The sequence below is a fragment of the Schistocerca cancellata genome, chromosome 7 (assembly GCF_023864275.1).
Source record: "Schistocerca cancellata isolate TAMUIC-IGC-003103 chromosome 7, iqSchCanc2.1, whole genome shotgun sequence".
NCBI lineage: Eukaryota > Metazoa > Arthropoda > Insecta > Orthoptera > Acrididae > Schistocerca > Schistocerca cancellata.
The window spans coordinates 555,507,245-555,532,356 of record NC_064632.1 but is presented as its reverse complement, the minus strand read 5'-3'; the positions used below and the strand labels follow the sequence as shown (position 1 = coordinate 555,532,356).

General features: G+C 42.0%; 1 protein-coding gene across 1 annotated transcript in view; it reads right to left on the bottom strand.

Annotated features, from left to right (window-relative positions):
* The window catches only part of LOC126091913 (medium-chain acyl-CoA ligase ACSF2, mitochondrial-like), a 229,812-nt gene that overhangs the window by 9,424 nt on the left and 195,276 nt on the right, over positions 1-25,112 (bottom strand). Inside the window, exons 11-13 of the mRNA XM_049907229.1 lie at positions 11,121-11,262; positions 10,930-11,040; positions 10,691-10,826 (exon numbers count right to left, since the gene is read on the bottom strand). Of these exons, the coding sequence (XP_049763186.1) occupies positions 10,704-10,826; positions 10,930-11,040; positions 11,121-11,262 (376 nt within the window). The 3' untranslated portion in view covers positions 10,691-10,703. The remainder of the gene's footprint in view (positions 1-10,690; positions 10,827-10,929; positions 11,041-11,120; positions 11,263-25,112) is intronic.

The window sequence follows — 25,112 nt, the reverse complement described above, 5'->3', positions numbered from 1 at the left end:
CAAAATGCGAGAAGCAGTGTCTGCTGTTGTAGGCAAAACAATGGGAGTTAAAAAAGCAGTGAAATATTTTGCTGTCCCAAAAACAACTCTGTGCCGGCATGTGTGTGAGGCTACTACCTCACAGATGGCAGATGTTCAAACTAAAAAGCTTGAAAGAAAACCAGCTCTACCAGCAGCCCTAGAAAGTGAACTAGTGGATTACTTACAGTATATGGAGCCCAAATTCTACGGTTTTACTCATATAGATGTTCGAAAAATGGCCTATCATCTTGCAGTTAGGAATGGAATTGCAACAAACTTCAGAAATGAAATTGCTGGAAGGGCTTGGCTTGACCATTTTCTATGACATCATCAAGATAAGCTTTCAATTAGAAAGCCAACCGGGATGTAGTATGCTCGAGCAAAAGGCTTTCCCCATGAGAGAGTTAACTCATTCTATGACTTGCTACAAGCTGAATACCAGAAACATAAATATCCAGAAGATCGTGTATGGAACATCAACAAAACAGGCCTTAGTGTAGTTCAGACTAAGATACAGCAAGTAATTGCAAGCAGAGGTAAACGCCAAATTTGTTCTCTGACTGCTGCAGAGCGTGGGTCTCTAGCATCTGCTCATGAGGTTCTTATGTTCCCCTGATGTTCATATTCCCAAGAACTAATATGGCAGACATTCTTATGAAAGGTGTTCCTATCTGGGTCAGTTGGGAGACCCCACCCATCTGGTTGGGTTCAAGCAAACCTATTCATGGACTGGTTGAAATATTTTGTTGAAAAAACAAAGCCAACAGGGACTTTGCCTATTCTACTCACCCTTGATGGTCACTTCTCCCATGTAAGGAATATTGATGTGATTGATGTGGCAAGAAAAAACTTCATCCCCATTTTGTGACTGCCTTCACACACAATACACAAACAGCAACCCCTAGATCGTCCTTTTACTGGTGCATTTAAAACTCACTACAGTGAGAATATTCGTCAGTGGAAGCTCCATGAAAGCAAACCTGTTGGACCCCATGATATAGTGTCTCTCTTTGGCAAGGCCTACATCCAGTGTACAACCGGCATTATTGAATTAGATGGGTTTAGGGTAACAGGAATTTATCCCTTAGAAAGAAATATATTTCAAGATAATGAATTCATCGCTGGGGAAGAAGTCCTGATTCCTGCGCCTGCCAACCAACCGAAACAATAGGAACCCGAAGAGAGTTCAGACTGAAGAGGACCATGATGCTATTGAAATTGACGTCCATGAGCCTATTAAAATTGCATTTGGTATGTCTCCAAGAGATATTCATCCCATACCTGAGAAGATGAAAACATAGTCTCGTGGGCGACAACCGTGTGTTGCTAGTCTTGTGACAGGATCTCCATATAAAAACAAATTAGAAGCTTACATAGAAGTGAAAAAAGCTGTAGCTAATCTTTGTGGTCATGGACGTGGACAAAGAACTTGACTTATGATATATCACAGCCATCTTGTTCTGGAACCCAAACCCAGACTCATAGGAGAGGACGCAGTGCATCTGGTCGTGGAAGAGACATTAGCAAGAATAGTCGACAGTTAAAGAAAACTTTGATTAAGGAAGAAGAAATGGACAGTGATGACTCAGATTGTGTTGACGATGATGTCATGGGGCTCTCAACTGGTTCTGGTGATTATCCATGTGGCCTTTCAGTTGGTGAACTCCAGCCAGATAAAGACGATGCTCTCTGCCTGTTCTGTGACAGGAAGTTCTCAAATGACGTTTGTGGCAAATTCTGGGTTCAATGCCTAATGTGCTCTTTATGGGCTCACAACGAATGTGTGGGGGCGGAGAAAGAGGACTATGTTTGTGACTTCTGTCGCTAGTACTGTGCTACTTTGTACTTTTATTGTTTTATATTTCATAATAAATATATATTTGAATTAAAAAGCAATTCTTCATTTTTCTTGCAGCAAAAAATCCTTAAAATATACTGGGGGGTCCATATTACAAACACAATGGGGGCCATATTAACTGCATATCTTGTTTGTGGTCAAATTTATCATCTTTGGGAAACAAAATAATAATAAACATACTCAGACATTTTAAGGAATTTAATCAATATAATGTCTTAGTTAACTGTCAGTTGAGTATAACTATATCAATTAAGGTACTGTTATTGTATTAGTGTACAATATTTTATTGAAAAACAAACTGGGGGTTCATATTACCACCACTTCCTCTATACAGTCTGGACCAGAAGACTTTCTTTTATCAAGTGATTTAAGTTGCTTCACTACTCTGAGGATATTTACTTCTACGTTACTCATGGTGGCAGATGTTCTTGATTCGAATTCAGGAATATTTATTTCATCTTCTTTTGTGAAGGCATTTCGGTAAGGCTGTGTTTCGTAACTCTGCTTTGGCAGCACTGTCTTCGATAATATCTCAATTGCTATTGTGCATAGAAGGCATTAATTGTTTCTTGCTGCTAACATACTTCACATTTGACCTGAATCTCTTTGGATTTTCTGCCAGGTTTCCAGACAAAGTTTCGTTGTGGAAACTGTTATAAGCATCTCGCATTAAAGTCCGCACTAAATTTCGAGCTTCTGAATTTTGAGCTTTTGCAGAAGATTGCCAATCTTGGAGATTTTGCATCTGTTTAAATTTGGCATGTTTGTTTCATTGGTTCTGCAACAGTGTTCTAACCCATTTTGTGTACCAAGGAGGGTCAGCTCCGTCGTTTGTTAATTTATTTGGTATAAATCTCTCAATTGCTGCCAATACTATTTCTTTGAATTCAAGCCACATCTGATCTACACTTATATTATTAATTTGGAATGAATGGAGATTGTCTCTCAGGAATACGTCAAGTGAATTTTTATCTGCTTTTTTGAATATGTATATTTCTCGCTTATTTTTGGAGGATTTGTGAATTACGATATTCAATCTCACTACGACAACCCTGTGTTCACTAATCCCTGTATTAGTTTTCATGCTTGTTATTAACTCAGGATTATTTGTTGTTAAGAGGTCAAGTGTGTTGTCACAACCATTTACTATTCGCATGAGCTCATGAACTAACTGGTAGAAATAATTTTCAGAGAATGCATTTAACACAATTTCAGATGATATTTTATGCATACCTCCAGAGTTAAACATGTATTTTTGTCAACATATTGAGGGTAAATTAAAGTTACCACCAACTATTATCGTAAGAGTCGGGTATGTGTTTGAAATCAAACTCAAGTTTCCTTTGAGCCTTTCAGCAACTGTATCATCTGAATTGGGAGGTCGGTAAAAGGATCCTATTATTATTTTATTCTGGCTGCCAACAATGACCTCTGACCATACTAACTCACAGGAAGTATCTGCTTCAATTTCACTTTGCTTGTATCCGGCTTTAGCCAGATTTCAGTGCCTATAGCGATTTGAGCATCAGTGGTTTCTATTAGCGCTTGGAACTCTGGTACTTTCCCAACACAGCTATGACAATTTACAACTGTTATACCAATGGTTCCTGTATCTAAGTTCTTCCTGTGTTCTGGCTGCACCCTTTGTGACTCAAGCCCTTCTTGTGTTCTCCCGAGACGCTCTAACCTAAAAAACCACCACACAGCCCCTGCTACCCGTGTAGCCACCTCCTGCGTATAGTGGACACCTGACCTATTCAGCGGAACCCGATACCCAACCACCCTTTGGTGCAAGTCGAGGAATCTGCAGCCTACCTGGTCACAGAACTGTCTGAGCATCTGATTCAGACCCTCCATTTGGCTCTGTACCAGAAGTCTGCAATTGGTCGTGTTGACTATGTTGCAAATGGTCAGCTCTGCTTTCATCTTGCAAGCAAGACTGGCAGCCTTTACCACTTCTGTTAGTTGCTCGAAACCAGAGGGAATCTCTTCTGATCCAAAGTGACACACATCATTGGTACCAACTAGAGCAACCACCTGCAGTTGGCTGCACCCTGTGCTCTTCATGGCATCTGGGAGGACCCTTTCCACATCTGGAATGACTCCACCAGGTATGCATTCTGTTTGAGTGCACATTGGTTTTCTTTCCCTTCTTGTCAGCCAAGTCCCTAAGGGGCCCCATAATGCACCTAACGTTGGAGCTCCCAACTACCAATAATCCCACCCTCTGTGATTGCCTGGATCTTGCAGGCTGAGTGGTTTCCTCTGAAACAGGACAGGCGACAGCATCTGACTCAGTGACAGTGTCAGCCACAGACCTGTGAAGACTGCCAGTCTAAGTATACAGGCCAAACTGGAATGTCCTTGGAAGTTAGGTTTAAGGAACATATTTCTGATGTGGGTTCCAGTTCTGCCTTGAGTTTGGATTTATCTAAAACAGGTCACTCAGTTTCTCATTTTACACCTGGTCTCATAATTTGCATGGGTAGTGGTTTAAATATCTTGGAAGAACTAGAGATCTTTCATACATGAAGAAAATCTTCAAATCAAACAGTAAATTCTCAAACTGCGTTAAGGCAGAAACCAGTTTTGGCCAACTTTGATAACTTAAATAAATATCTGGGTTCATCTGCCCTTTCCCTCTTATCTCCTCTCCTTGGTGCCTTTACTTGGCCTATTCCCTCTTTTAAATGTTTCTGTAAAATTTTCTTAAAAGTTTTTAACATTATGAAAAGGATAGTGTTACTCACCATATAGCAGAGATGCTGAGTTGCCGAAAGGCACAACAAAAAGACTGTCAAACAAAGCTTTTGGCCATATAGACCTTCATCAGAAATAGACAACATACGCACACACACACATTCATACAAACCCAACTCACACATACACATGACAACAGTCCCTGGATACCATGGCCAGACTGCCTAATTAATTTTATCAATTTCTAAGATTTTTCAATTCTAAATGTTACGTTTATAAATGGCCCACAACATGTTCGAGGCTTTTATCAATATGTCTATAAGTTATTCACTTGACAGTTGCTGTATTTATTAGTATGTTTGTTTCTGTACACCTCATTCTGAAGCATTTCCTTAAAGTTTATCAAAAATTATTCATTCACATTGCCACTCCCCTTGTGACCTATGTTTTGATATCCAGTCAGTCCGTGTATGGCAGTTGCAGCTTTCTGACCTGGTGCAGCTTCAACTGAGGTAATGTTTACTCTATATTCTGCCCTCCCCCCTTAGGGTGCATTTTATAATCTCTTCTCTCAATCCATTTGTTCATATGTTCCAGTTTCACCCCACGTTTTTCAATCCATAACTATTGCTTTTTGTGAAATTTCCCAAATTTTAAAGAAATCCTCAGCACATAGTGTAAGTATTCAGTCTCCTGTTCACTTCTTGTCACTGTCATATGATTTTTGTATAAATCAAATCCAGGATGGAATATAACAATATTATGAGAAGGAAAGTTCCTACTCACCATATAGTGGAGATGCTGAGTCGCAGAGAGGCACAACAAAAAGACTGTAACAATATAAGCTACTTCCCCCCCCCCCTGCCCCCCACCTCTCCCCTGCCCGCCACCCAACCTGCAGTACTTCACTGTCCACCATCCCCACCATACTATCCCTCCCCCTCCCCATTCCAGCCTCCTCCTTTCCCCCATCCAGCTGCCACTACCATCAAGCACAGGTGCTGCTGTCTGCAGCGTGGTTTCAGTTGCCTGAGACTGCAATCATGTGTGAGAGTCACTTTTGCATGAGTGTGTGTGTGTGTGTGTGTGTGTGTGTGTGTGTGTGTGTGTGTGTGTGTGTGTGCACGTATGTGTGTCTATTTTTGACAATGGCCATTTTCCGAAAGCTTTAAGTGTTAAAATCTTTTTGTTGTGCCTATCTCCAACTCAGCATCTCCGCTATATGGTGAGTAGAAACTTTCCTTCTCATAGTATTGTTACATTCCATCCTGAATTTTCCACTGTTTTATTTTTGCCCGATGGCTTTTCTTCGATCCTAACTCAGCGCTGTTCTCTTTAGTTACTATTTTCTTTTGCGTCGCTATACTCAATGTTCGTCCTCTTTCTCTCCTTTCCTGTGTTTCTCTAGTTGCCTTACAAACCGAATTGCACACTCTACTTATGAGCCACACTGTGTAAACCATCTCGGCCATGCACAACAGACGGCTACAAAACCACCCCGATTATAGGTGCAGCATCTTATGTTCCACATTACTCCCGCTGATATAATTAATACCATACTTTCAAATTGATCACTCTCCATGCGTCATTTCACATAATTTTGCATGTTTACTCCCGCACCTTTCCAGTGACACACAATATTGTATCTCATCCTATGAACCCCACCGCACCCCCTACGGTTGCTCCATTCTATCCCAGTTCGCACCCACAAGTTCCAACATCCAGTCACATCTGCTGTCCCCCTTCTTCACACTTATCTACCCTCAGACCTGCTAACCACAGTAATACATATATTTTTATCAGTTATTCTTTACTTTGACCCTTGTGACTTCTCACCAATTTTAGCGAGTTTTCGCATTTCGCTATTGTCGACTTCCTCAGATTTCAATTTGTTTCCCCCTTTTGCATCCATTTCATCCTTTTCATATATTTTCACACACATTTGGGGGTATTTTTGCGAAATTTTTCGGAGGTAGTTCTACATTATTTTTTGCATTTTTCCACCACCATGGATCCTTGCTCCTTCCATCTGCATCAATACAGAAAAGTCTCCTTATCCCTAGCCAGATCCCAGTCCCACATACTGTTCGTGCATTGTTGCTTGGCTCATGGAATCCCCCCTAATGGCCTTACCATCAAATTACCCATCTCTGGCTGCCACCCCTCCTTCCAAAATGACCTGCACATGTTCAAATTCTGCCAATCCCTAGCCCTCACCAACTTAGTCCTGCAGAACCATATTAACCAAGCCCAAATCAACTTGCAGTACCTTCTCTCCATCCACAAGATTCTCCTGCTACCTTAGAGTGCCACTGTCCACCACCTCTACAACAACCTTCAAACCTCCCCCACGCCTCCTCACAGCTGACAAACCCTGTCTCGCAGACCTACTACACTTAGCCCACCCTCCAAAACTCCCTCCCACCACCACACAGGGGCAGAACCTACACAGATCTGTGACACAGTCATGAACCTTTCCTCCAGAAGCCTTAGCCCTTGCTCCACTCCCAAATTCAAGCATGCAGGACTTGTTAAAGACCTTCTCTCCTTCTCCCGATTCTTACAGTGGAAACACTTTTTTGCCACCAACCCTACCAATCAGAACTCAACCAAAGGCCAATAGTGAACCTTGCCTAACTCAGTTCACTCCTCCATCCAACCGTAATCCACTCCCACTGCCTCCAAATCACCGCCTGTTAACTTTCCAGAGTTTCTTAACCTCAAGCCTTGCCTCACCATCATTCCCCAAATACCTCAACATGCAGACTAGCCTTTTATCCACAGAAAGAACGGCAGTCAACCATCTAAAAACTGATCCTGACATGATAATACTACCTGTGGACAAAGGCTCCACCACTGTTGTTCTGAACCACAAGGATTACCTGGCGGAAGGACTCCGCCAGCTGTCAGATACTTCCACCTACAAACCTTGCCACAGTGACCCCATTCCAGTAATCCAGCAGGATCTCCAGTCACTACTCTAATCCTCAGGCCCATCCCAGAACCTCTCCCTGGATTTCATCTCTCTACTCATCCCTATCACTCCCCACACTCTTACCTTCTACATGTCCATAAACCTAACCAACCAGGATGCTACATTATGCCCAGTTACTGTGCCCCCACAGAGAGAGTCCCTGCTCTCATAGACCAACATCTTCAACCTCTTACCCAGTACCTACCTTCCTATAGAAAAGATACAAATTGTTTCCTCCACCGACTCTCCACAGTTCCTGTACCTTTACCACAAGATGCCCTGCCCATCACTATTGATGCCACCTCTCTGTACACTAACATTCCTAATGCCCATGGCCTTACTGCTATTGAACACTACCTTTCCCAACACCTGACGGGTTCCAAACCAACAACCTCCTTCCTAGTCGCCATGAGCATATCCTCACCCACAATTACTTCTCCTCTGAAGGCATTACCTACAAACAAATCCAGAGTATGGCTATGGGCACCCACATGGCACCATATTATGCCAACCTATTCATGGGCCATCTAGAGCAATCCTTCCTAAACACCCAGAATCCTAAACTGCTCACCTGTTTCAGATTCACTGATGACATCTTTGCTATCTGGATCGAAGGTGAGCACACCCTATCCACATTCCTCCAGAACCTCAACAACTTCTGCCCCATTTGCTTCACCTGGTCCTACTCAACCCAACAAGCCACCTTCCTAGATGTTGACCCCCACCTCAAAGATGGCTACATCAGTACCTCCATCCAAATCAAACCTACTAACCACCAGGAATACCTCCACTTTGGCAGCTGCCACCTGTTCCATACCAAGAAGTCCTTTCCATACAGCCTAGCCACTTGTGGTCATCACATCTGCAGTGAGGAGCAGTCCCTCTCAAAATATACCCAGGGTCTCACTGAAGCCTTCACAAACCGTAATTATCCTCCCAATCTTGTACAAAAACAATATTTCCAGTTTACCACTACCTCACAAAGTCCCACCATCCAGCCACAGAGGGGCATTCCACACATAACTCAGTACCACCCAGGTCTGGAGCAACTGAACTACATTCTCGTCGCTCACTGAAATGAGAAATGGCCTGCGCACTATCCGTCCCACCCCTGCCACAGTGGTGCTCTGCCATCCACTGAACCTGCACAATATACTTGTCCATCCCTACACAACCCCTGCTCCCAACCCCTGACCTCATGGCTCATACCCCTGTAATAGACCTAGATGCCAGAGCTATCCTATACATCCTCCCACCACCAGCTACTCCAGTCCGGTTACAAACATCACCTATCCTATCAAAGGCAGGGCTACCTGTGAAACCAGCCATGTGATCTACAAGCTAAGCTTCAACCACTGTGCTGCATTCTATGTAGGCATGACAACCAACAAGCTGTCTGTCCGCATGAATGGCTACTGACAAACTGTGACCAGGAAACAAGTGGATCACCCTCTTGCTGAACACGCTACCAAACATGATATCCTTCATTACAATGACTGCTTCACAGCCTGTGCAATATGGATCCTTCCCACCAACACCAGCTTTTCTGAATTGCACTTTCCCTGCAATACATCCTACATTCCTGTAACCGTTCGGGCCTCAGCCTACGTTAGTCGCTGTCCTCACCCATCCAGCTCCTTCCCTGCTCCCATTCCAGCACTACACAGCTGTCATTCCACCACCACATCCAGTTCTTTTTTATTTATTTTTTTTTGTATTATTTTTTATTTATTTCTCTCCTTTTCTGCTACTTACCCCCACCCCCCCCCCCCCCTCTGCCCTGCCCGCCACCCAATCTGCAGTACTTCACTGTCCGCCATCCCCACCATACTATCCCTCCCCCTCCCAGCTCCAGCCTCCTCCTTTCCCACACTCAGTCGCCACTCCCACCATGCGCTGGTGCTGCTGCTCACAGCGTGGTTTCAGTTGCCTGAGACTGTAGTCGTGGGTGTGAGTTGTGTGTGCGTATGTGTGTCTATTGTTGACAAAGGCCATTGGCCAAAAGCTTTAAGTGTGAAAATTGTTTTGTTGTGCCTATCTGCGACTCAGCATCTCCACTATATGGTGATTTTTGTATAAAGTTTTTTATGGTCTCTTTCTACTTTTTATTCATATTTGCACTTGATAATGTAATTTAAAATTACAAAACTGTGCCTTTAATAAAGGATTTACAACTGCAGCAGTTTTTATTCAACATGCATCTGTAACAGTTATAAAAATATACACAGTACTAATGAAATCTCATTTTGTATTGGTAAGCACAGTTATGATACTAATACTCATGCTTTATAAACAAAGGCACATCAGTGAACATGTTAAGTAAATCGTTGACCTTTCAGTTCAGTTCTTTCGTCCATACAATGTATTTTGTTGATCACATTTATGAAGCTTAGTCTTCAAGAATGAATTGCAAGCCAAAGCACATTTAATAGAGAGCAGTAGTTTCAGGGATTGTATACAGGATGTTTCAAAGCCTTTGCTTCAAACAATTAGATGTAATAGCTCATGTCATGGGGAACAACTTTCTTCAGAGCCAAAATGTTTGCTAAAGCTTCCCAAAAAATCAGTTATGCCCCAGAGAGGTGGCAATGTGTAATCACTCTGTAGCATGTGTTTGCCTCATGTGTTGCCTACAATACAGTCTTTAGCTCCAGGTGAAAAGGGGTATGCAGCAAAATTAAATTTACCAGCTAGCATCTGCAATATTCTTCTCTGCTAAAAGACACTCATTCTTCAGGTTTTCTTATTGTGAATGACTATCAGTTTACTGGGGTAAGTAGGTATGCAGCACACCTAATTAGCAGACCCTGCTAGTTCACTGAAATCTTGTGGTTCCACAGTCAGTAAATACCAACCTAATGTCCCTGGGAGGCATCAGTGAACATTTTATCTTTAACAACATGTTGTTCCCCATCATGTGATCTATCACCTCGCGATGTTTGATTCAAAAACTCTGAAACACCTTGATTATAATATACTTAAAAATTATTAATCCTCTCTGGCTAGAAATTCTGTAAATGGCTAGAATATCTGCTACAATATTGAATGGAGAGGCCGTTTTTAAAATAGAGATATTTAACTGTAGCAGTGCAAATTTAAAACTGAGAAAAAAATTAATAAGGATAACCATAACTTACTCAATATGGCTTGTTACTGAGCAGGATACTTCTTCATGAAAGCGTCTCTTAGCTTGAAAGTCTGGATTTTTCCAGATGTTGTTCTTGGAAATTCAGCAACAATTTCAATTATTTTTGGAATTTTGAAACCTGCAATCTAAAACATTAGTGATCTATTAGACACTGTGAAATAAATGGAACAAGGTCCAGATAAAAATTACTCAGAACACAAAATGCACTAAAAATTTATGATTATTTACCTTTCCCTTTGCAAATTCTTGGACTTTCTCAGGTGTGAGCCCAGATCCTTCTTTTATTCGGATGCATGAGCATACCTGTTCACCTAATCTTGCATGTGGAATCCCAAATACCTGGATCAAGCACAATAAATTAATTTTTTTTATGAGGAATGTACATAAGACCAACTATTATACATGTAATGACTTCTTACTTGTGCCTCCAGTATATCTGGATGAGTCTCCAGCAGCTCCTGAACTTCTTTAGGGGAAATATTCTCACCACCCCTGATTATCATGTCTTTCAAGCGTCCAACTACCATTCCGTAGCCATCCTCTTTCAGAATAAATAAATCCCTTAAGAATAAAATATTTCCTATTAAATTTCTAGTCTTCCAAAATCACATTTTACATATAAGTATAAATTTATCACATACAGAATAATCTTTCTTGAATTAGGCTATATATATGAAAGTGGTTTGGTAAGTAAATTTTCCTGAAAGAATTGAACTTTTTTGTTGTACCTTCATGGCTGGTAACATTGATTATTCCAAGGGTTATGTAAAGAATTTCAAATGGCATACACTTCATTCTTGACAGCAATCTGAATTAGTAAGTGTGTTGGCTGTGATTTAAAATCAAGAAAAAAAAGTTCTATGCTGTTATTAAACATTTTCATTTAAAGGTTTGGACTGCTGCCTAAATCGAAGCTGAATTAGATGAAATTCACATGGACTCTGCACCATCATTGAAGACCATTTACTTTTGGGTTAATGAATTTAAACATGGCCAGACAAGCACTGAAGACAAACCACACTCCAGGCATCCAACTGAGGTCACCACAAAGTAAACCATTGACAGAATCAATGATATGGGAAAGTAAGAATGCATGAGACTGCTGAGACTGTAAGCATCTCAACCGAGTGAGTGCATAATATCCTGTATGCACAAGCTATGAAGAAGCTGTGTGTGAGGTGGATGCAGTTATCGCTCACAGTTGACCAAAGAGCATCTGGCACAACATTTTAAAATAGTGTCTGGCAATGTCTAATCACAATCTGCAAGACTTTTTATGTAAATTTGTGACTGCTGATGAAACATGGATCCATCATTACACACCAGAGACAAAACGGTAGTCAATACAATGGATGAAGGCTGGTGAAAGTGCACTGCATTTTGCTGGTAGTTAAGAGGATGGCCACTGTATTTTGGGATTTCCAAGGAAAATGACAGAACCTGTTGCGCACCATGGTTGGATCATTTGAAACTCACATTGGTTGAAAAAAGACCAATATTGGTGGCATTAAGTGCTCTTTCACAAAAATAATGCAGCACCCCACAAATCAGCAATATCAATGGCAAAATTGCATCAGTTGGGCTTTGGTTTGGTTCTCCATCCACCCTTTCCATCACACTTAGCTCCAAGTGACTTCCTCCTGTCCCCTAACTTGGAACTTTGGCTTGTGGAACTCTAGTTTGCTGTGAAGAAATTTTCTCATCAGATAGGAAATAATAGTTGCAGTCAATGAGAGGAAATGATAACTGCAGTCAATGAGTATTTTGCAGTTTCTGACAGGACCTGTTTTTCCGATGGGGTCAAAAGGGTGGAGGATCATATTAGACTGTAGGGCTCTTAGGGCATTGACTTGTGATTCTTTGCTTCCCAATCTTCATTTAGTATCTTGATGCTGTCATGTTGTTCCGGCACTTTATAGTATTCAGTTGATCAGTTGATGAAATAAAATTTTACTATATTCAATAGCCTCTTTCCACTCTACCAAACACTCTACATCTACATCTACATTCTACATTTATACTCCGCAAGCCACCCAACGGTGTGTGGCGGAGGGCACTTTACGTGCCACTGTCATTATCTCCCTTTCCTGTTCCAGTCGCGTATGGTTCGCGGGAAGAACGACTGTCTGAAAGCCTCTGTGCGTGCTCTAATCTCTCTAATTTTACATTCGTGATCTCCTCGGGAGGTATAAGTAGGGGGAAGCAATATATTCGATACCTCATCCAGAAACGCACCCTCTCGAAACCTGGCGAGCAAGCTACACCGCGATGCAGAGCGCCTCTCTTGCAGAGTCTGCCACTTGAGTTTGTTAAACATCTCCGTAACGCTATCACGGTTACCAAATAACCCTGTGACGAAACGCGCCACTCTTCTTTGGATCTTCTCTATCTCCTCCGTCAACCCGATCTGGTACGGATCCCACACTGATGAGCAATACTCAAGTATAGGTCGAACGAGTGTTTTGTAAGCCACCTCCTTTGTTGATGGACTACATTTTCTAAGGACTCTCCCAATGAATCTCAACCTGGTACCCGCCTTACCAACAATTAATTTTATATGATCATTCCACTTCAAATCGTTCCGCACGCATACTCCCAGATATTTTACAGAAGTAACTGCTACCAGTGTTTGTTCCGCTATCATATAATCATACAATAAAGGATCCTTCTTTCTATGTATTCGCAATACATTACATTTGTCTATGTTAAGGGTCAGTTGCCACTCCCTGCACCAAGTGCCTATCCGCTGCAGATCTTCCTGCATTTCGCTACAATTTTCTAATGCTGCAACTTCTCTGTATACTACAGCATCATCCGCGAAAAGCCGCATGGAACTTCCGACACTATCTACTAGGTCATTTATATATATTGTGAAAAGCAATGGTCCCATAACACTCCCCTGTGGCACGCCAGAGGTTACTTTAACGTCTGTAGATGTCTCTCCATTGAGAACAACATGCTGTGTTCTGTTTGCTAAAAACTCTTCAATCCAGCCACACAGCTGGTCTGATATTCCGTAGGCTCTTACTTTGTTTATCAGGCGACAGTGCGGAACTGTATCGAACGCCTTCCGGAAGTCAAGGAAAATGGCATCTACCTGGGAGCCTGTATCTAATATTTTCTGGGTCTCATGAACAAATAAAGCGAGTTGGGTTTCACACGATCGCTGTTTCCGGAATCCATGTTGATTCCTACATAGTAGATTCTGAGTTTCCAAAAACGACATGATACTCGAGCAAAAGACATGTTCTAAAATTCTACAACAGATCGACGTCAGAGAGATAGGTCTATAGTTTTGCGCATCTGCTCGACGACCCTTCTTGAAGACTGGGACTACCTGTGCTCTTTTCCAATCATTTGGAACCTTCCGTTCCTCTAGAGACTTGCGGTACACGGCTGTTAGAAGGGGGGCAAGTTCTTTCGCGTACTCTGTGTAGAATCGAATTGGTATCCCGTCAGGTCCAGTGGACTTTCCTCTGTTGAGTGATTCCAGTTGCTTTTCTATTCCTTGGACACTTATTTCAATGTCAGCCATTTTTTCGTTGGTGCGAGGATTTAGAGAAGGAACTGCAGTGCGGTCTTCCTCTGTGAAACAGCTTTGGAAAAAGGTGTTTAGTATTTCAGCTTTACGCTTGTCATCCTCTGTTTCAATGCCATCATCATCCCGGAGTGTCTGGACATGATGTTTCGAGCCACTTACTGATTTAACGTATGACCAGAACTTCCTAGGATTTTCTGTCAAGTCGGTACCTAGTATTTTACTTTCGAATTCACTGAAGGCTTCACGCATAGCCCTCCTTACGCTAACTTTGACATCGTTTAGCTTCTGTTTGTCTGAGAGGTTTTGGCTGCGTTTAAACTTGGAGTGAAGCTCTCTTTGCTTTCGCAGTAGTTTCCTAACTTTGTTGTTGTACCACGGTGGGTTTTTCCCGTCCCTCACAGTTTTGCTCGGCACGTACCTGTCTAAAACGCATTTTACGATTGCCTTGAACTTTTTCCATAAACACTCAACATTGTCAGTGTCTGAACAGAAATTTTCGTTTTGATCTGTTAGGTAGTCTGAAATCTGCCTTCTATTACTCTTGCTAAACAGATAAACCTTCCTCCCTTTTTTTATATTCCTATTAACTTCCATATTCAGGGATGCTGCAACGGCCTTATGATCACTGATTCCCTGTTCTGCTCTTACAGAGTCGAAAAGTTCGGGTCTGTTTGTTATCAGTAGGTCCAAGATGTTATCTCCACGAGTCGGTTCTCTATTTAATTGCTCGAGGTAATTTTCGGATAGTGCACTCAGTATAATGTCACTCGATGCTCTGTCCCTACCACCCGTCCTAAACATCTGAGTGTCCCAGTCTATATCTGGTAAATTGAAATCTCCACCTAAGACCATAACATGCTGAGAAAATTTATGTGAAATGTATTCCAAATTTTCTCTCAGTTGTTCTGCCACTAATGCTCCTGAGTCGGGGGGTCGGTAAAAGGAGCCAATTATTAACCTAGCTCGGTTGTTGAGTGTAACCTCCACCCATAATAATTCACAGGAACTATCCACTTCTACTTCACTACAGGATAAACTACTACTAACAGCGACGAACACTCCACCACCGGTTGCATGCAATCTATCCTTTCTAAACACCGTCTGTGCCTTTGTAAAAATTTCGGCAGAATTTATCTCTGGCTTCAGCCAGCTTTCTGTACCTATAACGATTTCAGCTTCGGTGCTTTCTATCAGCGCTTGAAGTTCCGGTACTTTACCAACGCAGCTTCGACAGTTTACAATTACAATACCGATTGCTGCTTGGTCCCCGCATGTCCTGACTTTGCCCCGCACCCGTTGAGGCTGTTGCCCTTTCTGCACTTGCCCGAGGCCATCTAACCTAAAAAACCGCCCAGCCCACGCCACACAACCCCTGCTACCCGTGTAGCCGCTTGTTGCGTGTAGTGGACTCCTGACCTATCCAGCGGAACCCGAAACCCCACCACCCTATGGCGCAAGTCGAGGAATCTGCAGCCCACATTGTCGCAGAACCGTCTCAGCCTCTGATTCAGACCCTCCACTCGGCTCTGTACCAAAGGTCCGCAGTCAGTCCTGTCGACGATGCTGCAGATGGTGAGCTCTGCTTTCATCCCGCTAGCGAGACTGGCAGTCTTCACCAAATCAGATAGCCGCCGGAAGCCAGAGAGGATTTCCTCCGATCCATAGCGACACACATCATTGGTGCCGACATGAGCGACCACCTGCAGATGGGTGCACCCTGTACCCTTCATGGCATCCGGAAGGACCCTTTCCACATCTGGAATGACTCCCCCCGGTATGCACACGGAGTGCACTTTGGTTTTCTTCCCCTCCCTTGCTGCCATATCCCTAAGGGGCCCCATTACGCGCCTCACCTTGGAGCTCCCAACTACCAGTAAGCCCACCCTCTGCGACTGCCCGGATCTTGCAGACTGAGGGGCAACCTCTGGAACAGGACAAGCAGCCATGTCAGGCTGAAGATCAGTATCAGCCTGAGACAGAGCCTGAAACCGGTTCGTCAGACAAACTGGAGAGGCCTTCCGTTCAGCCCTCCGGAATGTCTTTCGCCCCCTGCCACACCTTGAGACGACCTCTATCAGGATGCACATAGCTGTGGCTAGAACAGGGAGATATTACACCAGCTTATGAAATCTTCTCAGACTACCATCTGGGTAGCTGCGTTCAAATTCTGTGATGTTTTGATGAATGTCATTCCCATTGTCTTCTGGCAAAGTATTAGTGATGCATGGGGGCCCCATTTACACAGCTGAGCAGTGGTCATCTCCCCCCCCCCCCCTCTCCCCTCAGTGCGGGATCTGTGGTAGAGGGGTGCCTGGGCATGGGCCGTCATTTAGATTTGCAGTGCCTGAAGTGTCAACTGCTGGGCACAGTCTCAATGTATAGCTCCTAGTGCAGGGTTCCATGCCAAACTCAACAGGTAGCACGGAACCCTGCACCAGCAGCTATATGTCAAGACCATGCCCAGCAGATGATGACAATGACACTCATCAAAACATCTTGGAATTTGAATGCAGTCACCCAGGTGGCAGCCTGAGAAGATTTAATTAGCCAGAAAGTATACATTTGGACATTATACCAACATCTTAAATTTTCTGCTCTGTTCCATGAAGGCCATTAGTGTGCTCACCAATACTGTATTTTCATTTTGATTGGTACAATAGTCAGAAAATAAATGAATGTGGAGTATTTTCTGGTTGGAACACCGCAAGGTCTGTACAATGTATATAGCTGCATATCTACAGAGATCACCTTGAAAATCTTAGAATCCTTAAGCCCACTTTTAAATATAATTATTTCTAAATAGTATTTGTTGCTAATAATAAATATTGGTTTAAATTGAATCACGATATGCAGAAGCACAATACAAGATAGAACACATTTTGCCTCCTTACTAATCTGACAAAGTGAGAAACTGAGAATTCCTATAAACTCAAAGCAAAATTAAAAGCATACCGTATTAAACCTACTCCTACAAATTATCTATCCAGCTTTTGAGGACTGAGGAACCCTTTTAGCTACCAGACAGGTTTCAATGTCTGCCAAAAATAGATCTCTTCTTATGGCACTTTATGTATACTTTGTCTCATTCCATCTTTCTACACATTCTCTTCATGATGGTATTCACTTAGCATGAAGAGTGGATGAAAGAATAAATTATTGTAGTTCAAACCAGTGACACAGAAAGTACACTCCTGGAAATGGAAAAAAGAACACATTGACACCGGTGTGTCAGACCCACCATACTTGCTCCGGACACTGCGAGAGGGCTGTACAAGCAATGATCACACGCACGGCACAGCGGACACACCAGGAACCGCGGTGTTGGCCGTCGAATGGCGCTAGCTGCGCAGCATTTGTGCACCGCCGCCGTCAGTGTCAGCCAGTTTGCCGTGGCATACGGAGCTCCATCGCAGTCTTTAACACTGGTAGCATGCCGCAACAGCGTGGACGTGATCCGTATGTGCAGTTGACGGACTTTGAGCGAGGGTGTATAGTGGGCATGCGGGAGGCCGGTTGGATGTACCTCCGAATTGCTCAACACGTGGGGCGTGAGGTCTCCACAGTACATCGATCTTGTCGCCAGTGGTCGGCGGAAGGTGCACGTGCCCGTCGACCTGGGACCGGACCGCAGCGACGCACGGATGCATGCCAAGACCGTAGGATCCTACGCAGTGCCGTAGGGGACCACACCGCCACTTCCCAGCAAATTAGGGACACTGTTGCTCCTGGGGTATCGGCGAGGACCATTCGCAACCGTCTCCATGAAGCTGGGCTACGGTCCCGCACACCGTTAGGCCGTCTTCCGCTCACGCCCCAACATCGTGCAGCCCGCCTCCAGTGGTGTCGCGACAGGTGTGAATGGAGGGACGAATGGAGACGTGTCGTCTTCAGCGATGAGAGTCGCTTCTGCCTTGGTGCCAATGATGGTCGTATGCGTGTCTGGCGCCGTGCAGGTGAGCGCCACAATCAGGACTGCATACGACCGAGGCACACAGGGCCAACACCCGGCATCATGGTGTGGGGAGCGATCTCCTACACTGGCCGTACACCACTGGTGATCGTCGAGGGGACACTGAATACTGCACGGTACATCCAAACCGTCATCGAACCCATCGTTCTACCATTCCTAGACCGGCAAGGGAACTTGCTGTTCCAACAGGGCAATGCACGTCTGCATGTATCCCGTGCCACCCAACGTGCTCTAGAAGGTGTAAGTCAACTACCCTGGCCAGCAAGATCTCCGGATCTGTCCCCCATTGAGCATGTTTGGGACTGGATGAAGCGTCGTCTCACGCGGTCTGCACGTCCAGCACGAACGCTGGTCCAACTGAGGCGCCAGGTGGAAATGGCATGGCAAGCCGTTCCACAGGACTACATCCAGCATCTCTACAATCGTCTCCATGGGAGAATAGCAGCCTGCATTGCTGCAAAAGGTGGATATACACTGTACTAGTGCCGACATTGTGCATGCTCTGTTGCCTGTGTCTATGTGCCTGTGGTTCTGTCAGTGTGATCATGTGATGTATCTGACCCCAGGAATGTGTCAATAAAGTTTCCCCTTCCTGGGACAATGAATTCATGGTGTTCTTATTTCAATTTCCAGGAGTGTATTTGGTTCATCTACCTTTAGCTTATCAATTATCACAATGTTTGTTGTTGACTTTTTCTCTCTGTCACTACCAGTCTATATTTTCTACTTCTACAAGTTTACAAAGCACTCAATGTGTCAATAACTGTGATTATCATGTCTATCTCACTAACTTGTTATGAATGCATCAGTTTGGTAGTCATTACAAAACATGGGTTACCAGTGCATCCCTGGGTTATTCGTAAATATCTATGTACATGTCACAGTTAACTCAGGAACTCATAGAGATGAGATACTCCATTGTTTCACGTGTAGGACCTCATATGTATGTATGTATGTATGTATGTATGTATGTATGTATTGAAATATTGCAAATTTACTATCCCGGCTGTGGCCCACAGTTGAAATACGGCTAAGACACAAGTTGAAAATATGTTCACTATTTTTTCTTATTTACTTAAATTTGCCATATTTCGTGACAGTACCTTTTCCATTAGACGTTTATACGGCGATATAGTCTTGGCTTCAGTTGTCTGAGAATGATTCCACAATGCATCTTTGTTGGTTGCAGAATTGACGTGGTTCAACGTGTTTCTCTCATTTTGGTGTTTCAAATACAGTTTCTCCAAATGTAAATTTCTTCTTTTTAGTTAATACAAAAATAATAGTAACATACTTCAAATTGTTCTTCCGTCAACACCATGGTCAACACACACCAAGAGTTAGCTGCCGACTGAGTACAGTCAAAGATGACTCCAACGTCAAAGATGTTTTACACCACACACAATCTTCCAGTTGTAATCAGTCTCTCTGCTAATCTTTGATACATTTTCTAATAGTAATCAATATGCTTTTACTCTCAAAAACAGAAGTAAATTAACATATAATAAGACAAATTATAATAAATCCTGACAAAAATATAAGAAAACATTTAAATTCGGTATCAACAAATACGGTAAAAAAATAACATCTCCCAGATCCATTACAGTATGTACATCCCCTTGGAGGAGTAGTCAGGATTGGAAAGTGGTGTGGGTCTGTAATTATACATGGTGCTTACATTTAGTACAAGAAATGGTATCAGCTTATTTGCTCATGAGGGGATTACATGGCGAGGATTGTCAAGAGGACGAGAAAAGGTAATCCTAGTAGCCCCAGATCCATCTCAAAGGAGAATATAACATTCAAAGATGAAGGAACTAATCCATTTAGTGTCTGCTCTAGGTGGTGGCTCAGAATAGGCATCAGCTGAAAAGCAGTAGATGAAATAGGTGGACTCTGTAAAATTCAAATAATAAAAATTACTCACATCTGGGGCACCTTATACATATAAACAATGAATGGTCTTAGTGTTACATGTGGCTTACAAATCAAAAAGGTATAGGATTCAATCTTCAGTTGGTCCAAGAATTTTTTTCTGCACTTTTTGCTTCTTACTCATCTGCCAGTGGTTTGCTAATGTGAAAAATGCCAAGTTGATTCAGAGTAAAATAAAAATATAGGTAGCCCTATTGTACCATCTCCAACAAGACCATGCCCAGTAACACATTGTGACATTCAAACCAACCTTCATGTTGCGAACAGCTTTTCCTACTTATGCCCTTTCCAAATGTTATATGTTGTCTGTTGCAAATTCCCCTACCATGAATTCAAATATGTTTGCAGAATATGTGTTACAGTACCAGAGTTGTCTTTCTTGATCACACTCGGTACGTCACACACTGCTCACATCGCCAAAGAAGAAACATTTCAATAACCCCCCTCCCAGAGCCCCTGCTAAAGAGGGCCCACAAGAAGCCGCCAACGTACGCCAAATTTACACCTCACTGTCTGCAACTGTGATTGGTTCCCACAACTTATTAACCTGCCACACTCAGAGCTCCACTTCACGTTATTATCTTCAGATTATCATCAATTACACTGAGTGGATCGATGACAGTGCAGTTAGATCTTACAAACCTAGCATGACACCGAAGTGAGAACTTTATGAAAGGTGCTACCACTACTTCAACTGCTAGTGAATATTTATAAACCACTGCTAGTGAAACAGAGACAGTGACTGCAGACAGACTACATGATACAAAGTTATGTATGCTCTATATTGCATGTATTGTAAATAAATGTTTCAATCATCCTATAGTGTTTGATGTGTTCTGGAGTCTTCATCCAACTAGTTACGTCACTGGACACAACAGATATCGCTAACAACAGAGTTATGATTTGTGACTACTTCAATCTACAGAAAGCGATTTGGCTTCTCTGGAAACTTAACTAATCAATATTTCTTTCAGTGCCTGAGGAACTAATTAAAATTTTTCTATTCTACTAACAGCCAGGAATGAAAGTGTCTAGATTTTTTCATTTTTCCATTATAATTGTTACAGAGACCCTAAATATTTTATATTTATTTTTGAAGTAATTTAATATCTGTATGCAGCAACAACTTCTGGAGAGCAATGCCGCACTGCACTTATTCAGTTCCACAGCCAATAAATTCCATCTGTGATAAATAGTATAAGTAACCTGGTGGAAGCTCAGCAGTCAACTATGAGTAAAGCACAGAATACTGGTGCCCTCCTCTCTTCTACTCTTTTGATGAAAGAAGAGGAACAGATGGAGTACCGCATCCAATTTGAACAACATTTTGCAGTCTACAGAACCACAGGTGACTCACAACATTCTTTCTTTTCTTCTTGCATAGATGTGTTAATATACAGATTGTGTAGGAAACTATTCCCTCACGTAGAGCCCCAAACATCACCAAATGAGGAAGTCACTATCCAAAAAAAAAAAATATTTGAAGCACAGATTCATGTAGCAGCTGTTCATTTCAAACTTTTTCATAACATTGTCACAGTAAACAGTCTTAAAGGGATTGGATTGCTGAACTCAAGGGCATTACTAGGAACTGTGAATTTAACTACACTTGTGGAGCTTCTTTTCAAGAATAAATATTTCATGATGCCATTATTCACAACCTTATAGACAACTGAGAAATTGACTTTATTGTGCCTGTTGTTGCGACACTCACCGAGCCTACTCCTAAGCAGACTCCGGCTTGTGAAGCTCTTGTTGACAACAGCTGCAAGCCACAGCAGAAGCATGTCATGAAGCACCCAGCCGCTTACACTGAAAATTCACATGCTCTGAAATCTTGTGTCAAGTGTATTGTCATACATGATCACAAACATTGTTTTTGTTTACCAAGCAGACTGCTGATACTGTAACAAGTTAGGACACACACAGCAAGTGTGCCTGCAAAAGAAGTGCAAAGCAAATTCTGTTGCATTTCAATCTAGATTTGAGCAAATGGATATTAATATAATCTCACATTCTGAATCTTTACCTGCTCCTCCTGGCAATACTCACAGGAACCAAATCACAGTGCAATGTGCACAGTGCAAAACTCAGATAAGATAGACCAGCTATCCTCACATGGCCAAACAACAAATGGGTCTGTCTCTCATAAAACAGATAAAAACAATATTTCAAAAGTTAGAACTGACAGTCATATTCAGAGAACAAACTGCAAACTATTCATAGCTTTACAGATTTGGAATCAATCTGTGCCATTTCAACTAGATACTGGTGCTTCTTTAGTCACACTAATTAAACTACTTATGAGCAACTGGGACACACTCAGCTCCAAAAATCATTTCTGTGCCTCATAGCCTACAATGGCAGAAGTTTCTCTATTCCTAGGATATGCACTTGGTAGGCAAAATATTAAAATATGACTGTATCAGTATCATTCACAATAGTTTGGTCATGCTCGTGTGTCAATATTTTTGGCACGGCTGCTTTTGATTTGTTTGAATTAGATTTTCAGGAAAATGTGTATGCTATTGATACATAAGTATACCATGCTAGTATTCATCAATTGTGTGAAAATTATGGACATTTGTTTGATTGAAAACTGGAACATGCAATGAGTTTTCAGACACACATTATCTCAAAGATAATGTTCAACCACCATTTTACTTGTATGTCTAGTGCCCCATTCACAATGAAGTTCCTTCTGAACTTGTGAAGAAGCAAGCTGGAATATTTGTCTGCTTGTGTCTGTGTATATGCGGATGGATATGTGTGTGTGTGCGAGTGTATACCTGTCCTTTTTTCCCCCTAAGGTAAGTCTTTCCGCTCCCGGGATTGGAATGACTCCTTACCCTCTCCCTTAAAACCCATATCCTTTTGTCTTTCCTTCTCCTTCCCTCTTTCCTGACGAGGCAACCGTTGGTTGCGAAAGCTAGATTTTTGTGTGTATGTTTGTGTTTGTTTGTGTGTCTATCGACCTGCCAGCGCTTTTGTTTGGTAAGTCTCATCATCTTTCTTTTTAAATATATTTTTCCCACGTGGAATGTTTCCCTCTATTATATTCCTATCATAATTATAAATATTTACAAGAACAACTAATAGTATTCTTGAAGGATCTATTTGGCCCTATTCGAAAACATGTTAGCAAAGTTTCAAAGCAATTAACAGTTTTGTCAAAAGTATTGCTTGCATAAATATATCTTTTAATTTCATCATTTAAACAAATAATTCAGCCTAACTCTTGTAGTAGAAGAAACTGTTAAAAAGATGCAATTTTGCAATGTATTCAGTTAATTTAATGAGTTAAGTTTTCATTGTAATTTCTGTAAATTAAACATCAAACAATGTGTAGTTTCAGTCCTTATTATTGTGAGGATATGTAAGGGCACAATTTTTGGTCCCAGACAGTCAGTCCACAGCCAAATTTCAGATGAGAAACCCATAATGGTTAGATCAACAACAATGCATCAAATTAACTGTGAAATAAGTGTAACACAATTAGGCCATGTGTTAAAACAATGACAGTTCTGTCCCAAACGAACATTTTTATTCTTCAAGAAGTGTGAAATGTGTGGTTAGGCTTTTACTGCTTGTAGATGTTAAACAGTAAACTATTGTAGCAGTATGTGGATGTTTGCCTGCAAACTATTAATGTGACTTATCGACAGTTAAACAATAGTGCACTTGCCATATAACTGCGTAATATTGAGGGGCTGTGACCAGTGAAAGTAAAGAACTGTGAAACACAACTGTGCACCTCTCGGCTACATCATTTTCAGTAGTCAGTACTACACTTCCACCCCCTAATTTTTCAGCCGGTATCGCAAAGCAGTACGTCGACAAGGACCCTCAACAAAGAAATAAAGCAGGCAAACATCACAAACTCAACAGATCAGAGCACACTGGTGGTTTGAAACCTATTTATGTTAGTTAATGATCATCTCCTCTGGTTAACACAAGAAAATCAAACAGGAAAATCGGGCTTTGTGCCAACTTTCAAGCAGCCGTTGATGCTCAAATGGTTATTGATTCTTTCCTGCTTCCACATATTGTGGAGGTTATGGGTCGCCTTCAATTCCCTCAGGATGAGGAAATGAAAGAATTTATGGTGGTTAGTACACAAGTCAGCTTTCTTTTGGAAGCACATCTGCTCCTGCATTATTTCTATGCTTTCTTGGGAAAAGTGACATTGTAAGTTCCATCAGGTTCAAATTATTTGGATGATATCATTGAGTCTGATGAAACAGCAGTACAACATCTGGAAAATTTGGAATCTCTTTTTCAAGTTTTAACTGATGCAGAGATTAAGTGTAAATTACCGAAGTTTTCATTTTTCAATGGTTAAATTTAATATTTAAGGCATCTCACTGACGTCCATGACACTCATCTCTTGACTAAGTATTTATAGGTCATCTGGAGGTTATCTTCTCCCAAAAACATATGAGCTACAGGCAGTTTTACGCAAACTGATTCGCTGTATCAAATGTATTCTGAACACTGCTTGAATTTCTGCTCCCTTACATCACCTCCAGTGTAAAAATGTCCCTTTCCAATGGCCTGGAGAATATGAACAAACATTTCAAAAGTTACAACATGTATTTCTTAGTTGCCCATGTGTTCATTATTCTGATCTGCAAGAGGCAGTAGGATTAGCAGTTAATGCACCATCCCATGGAGTAGGTATGATTTTATCTCACAAAGTAATCAATGACCATCCTATAGCTTGCATGCCTAAGATGTTGAACAAGGCCCAATTCAATAACAGCCAGCAGGAAAAAAAGGAAAAAAGGCCTTAGCCCTCATCTATAGTTTCACAAAATTCCATCAGTATCTGCATCATAAGATACTGACTGCTCATTTTCATTTGATGAAAGGTGTGACTGATCATACACCATAAAAGATGCAATTTCAGTCACTACACCTTTCAAATTACCAGTACAAAATTCTCTATCAACCCATGGCAGAGTG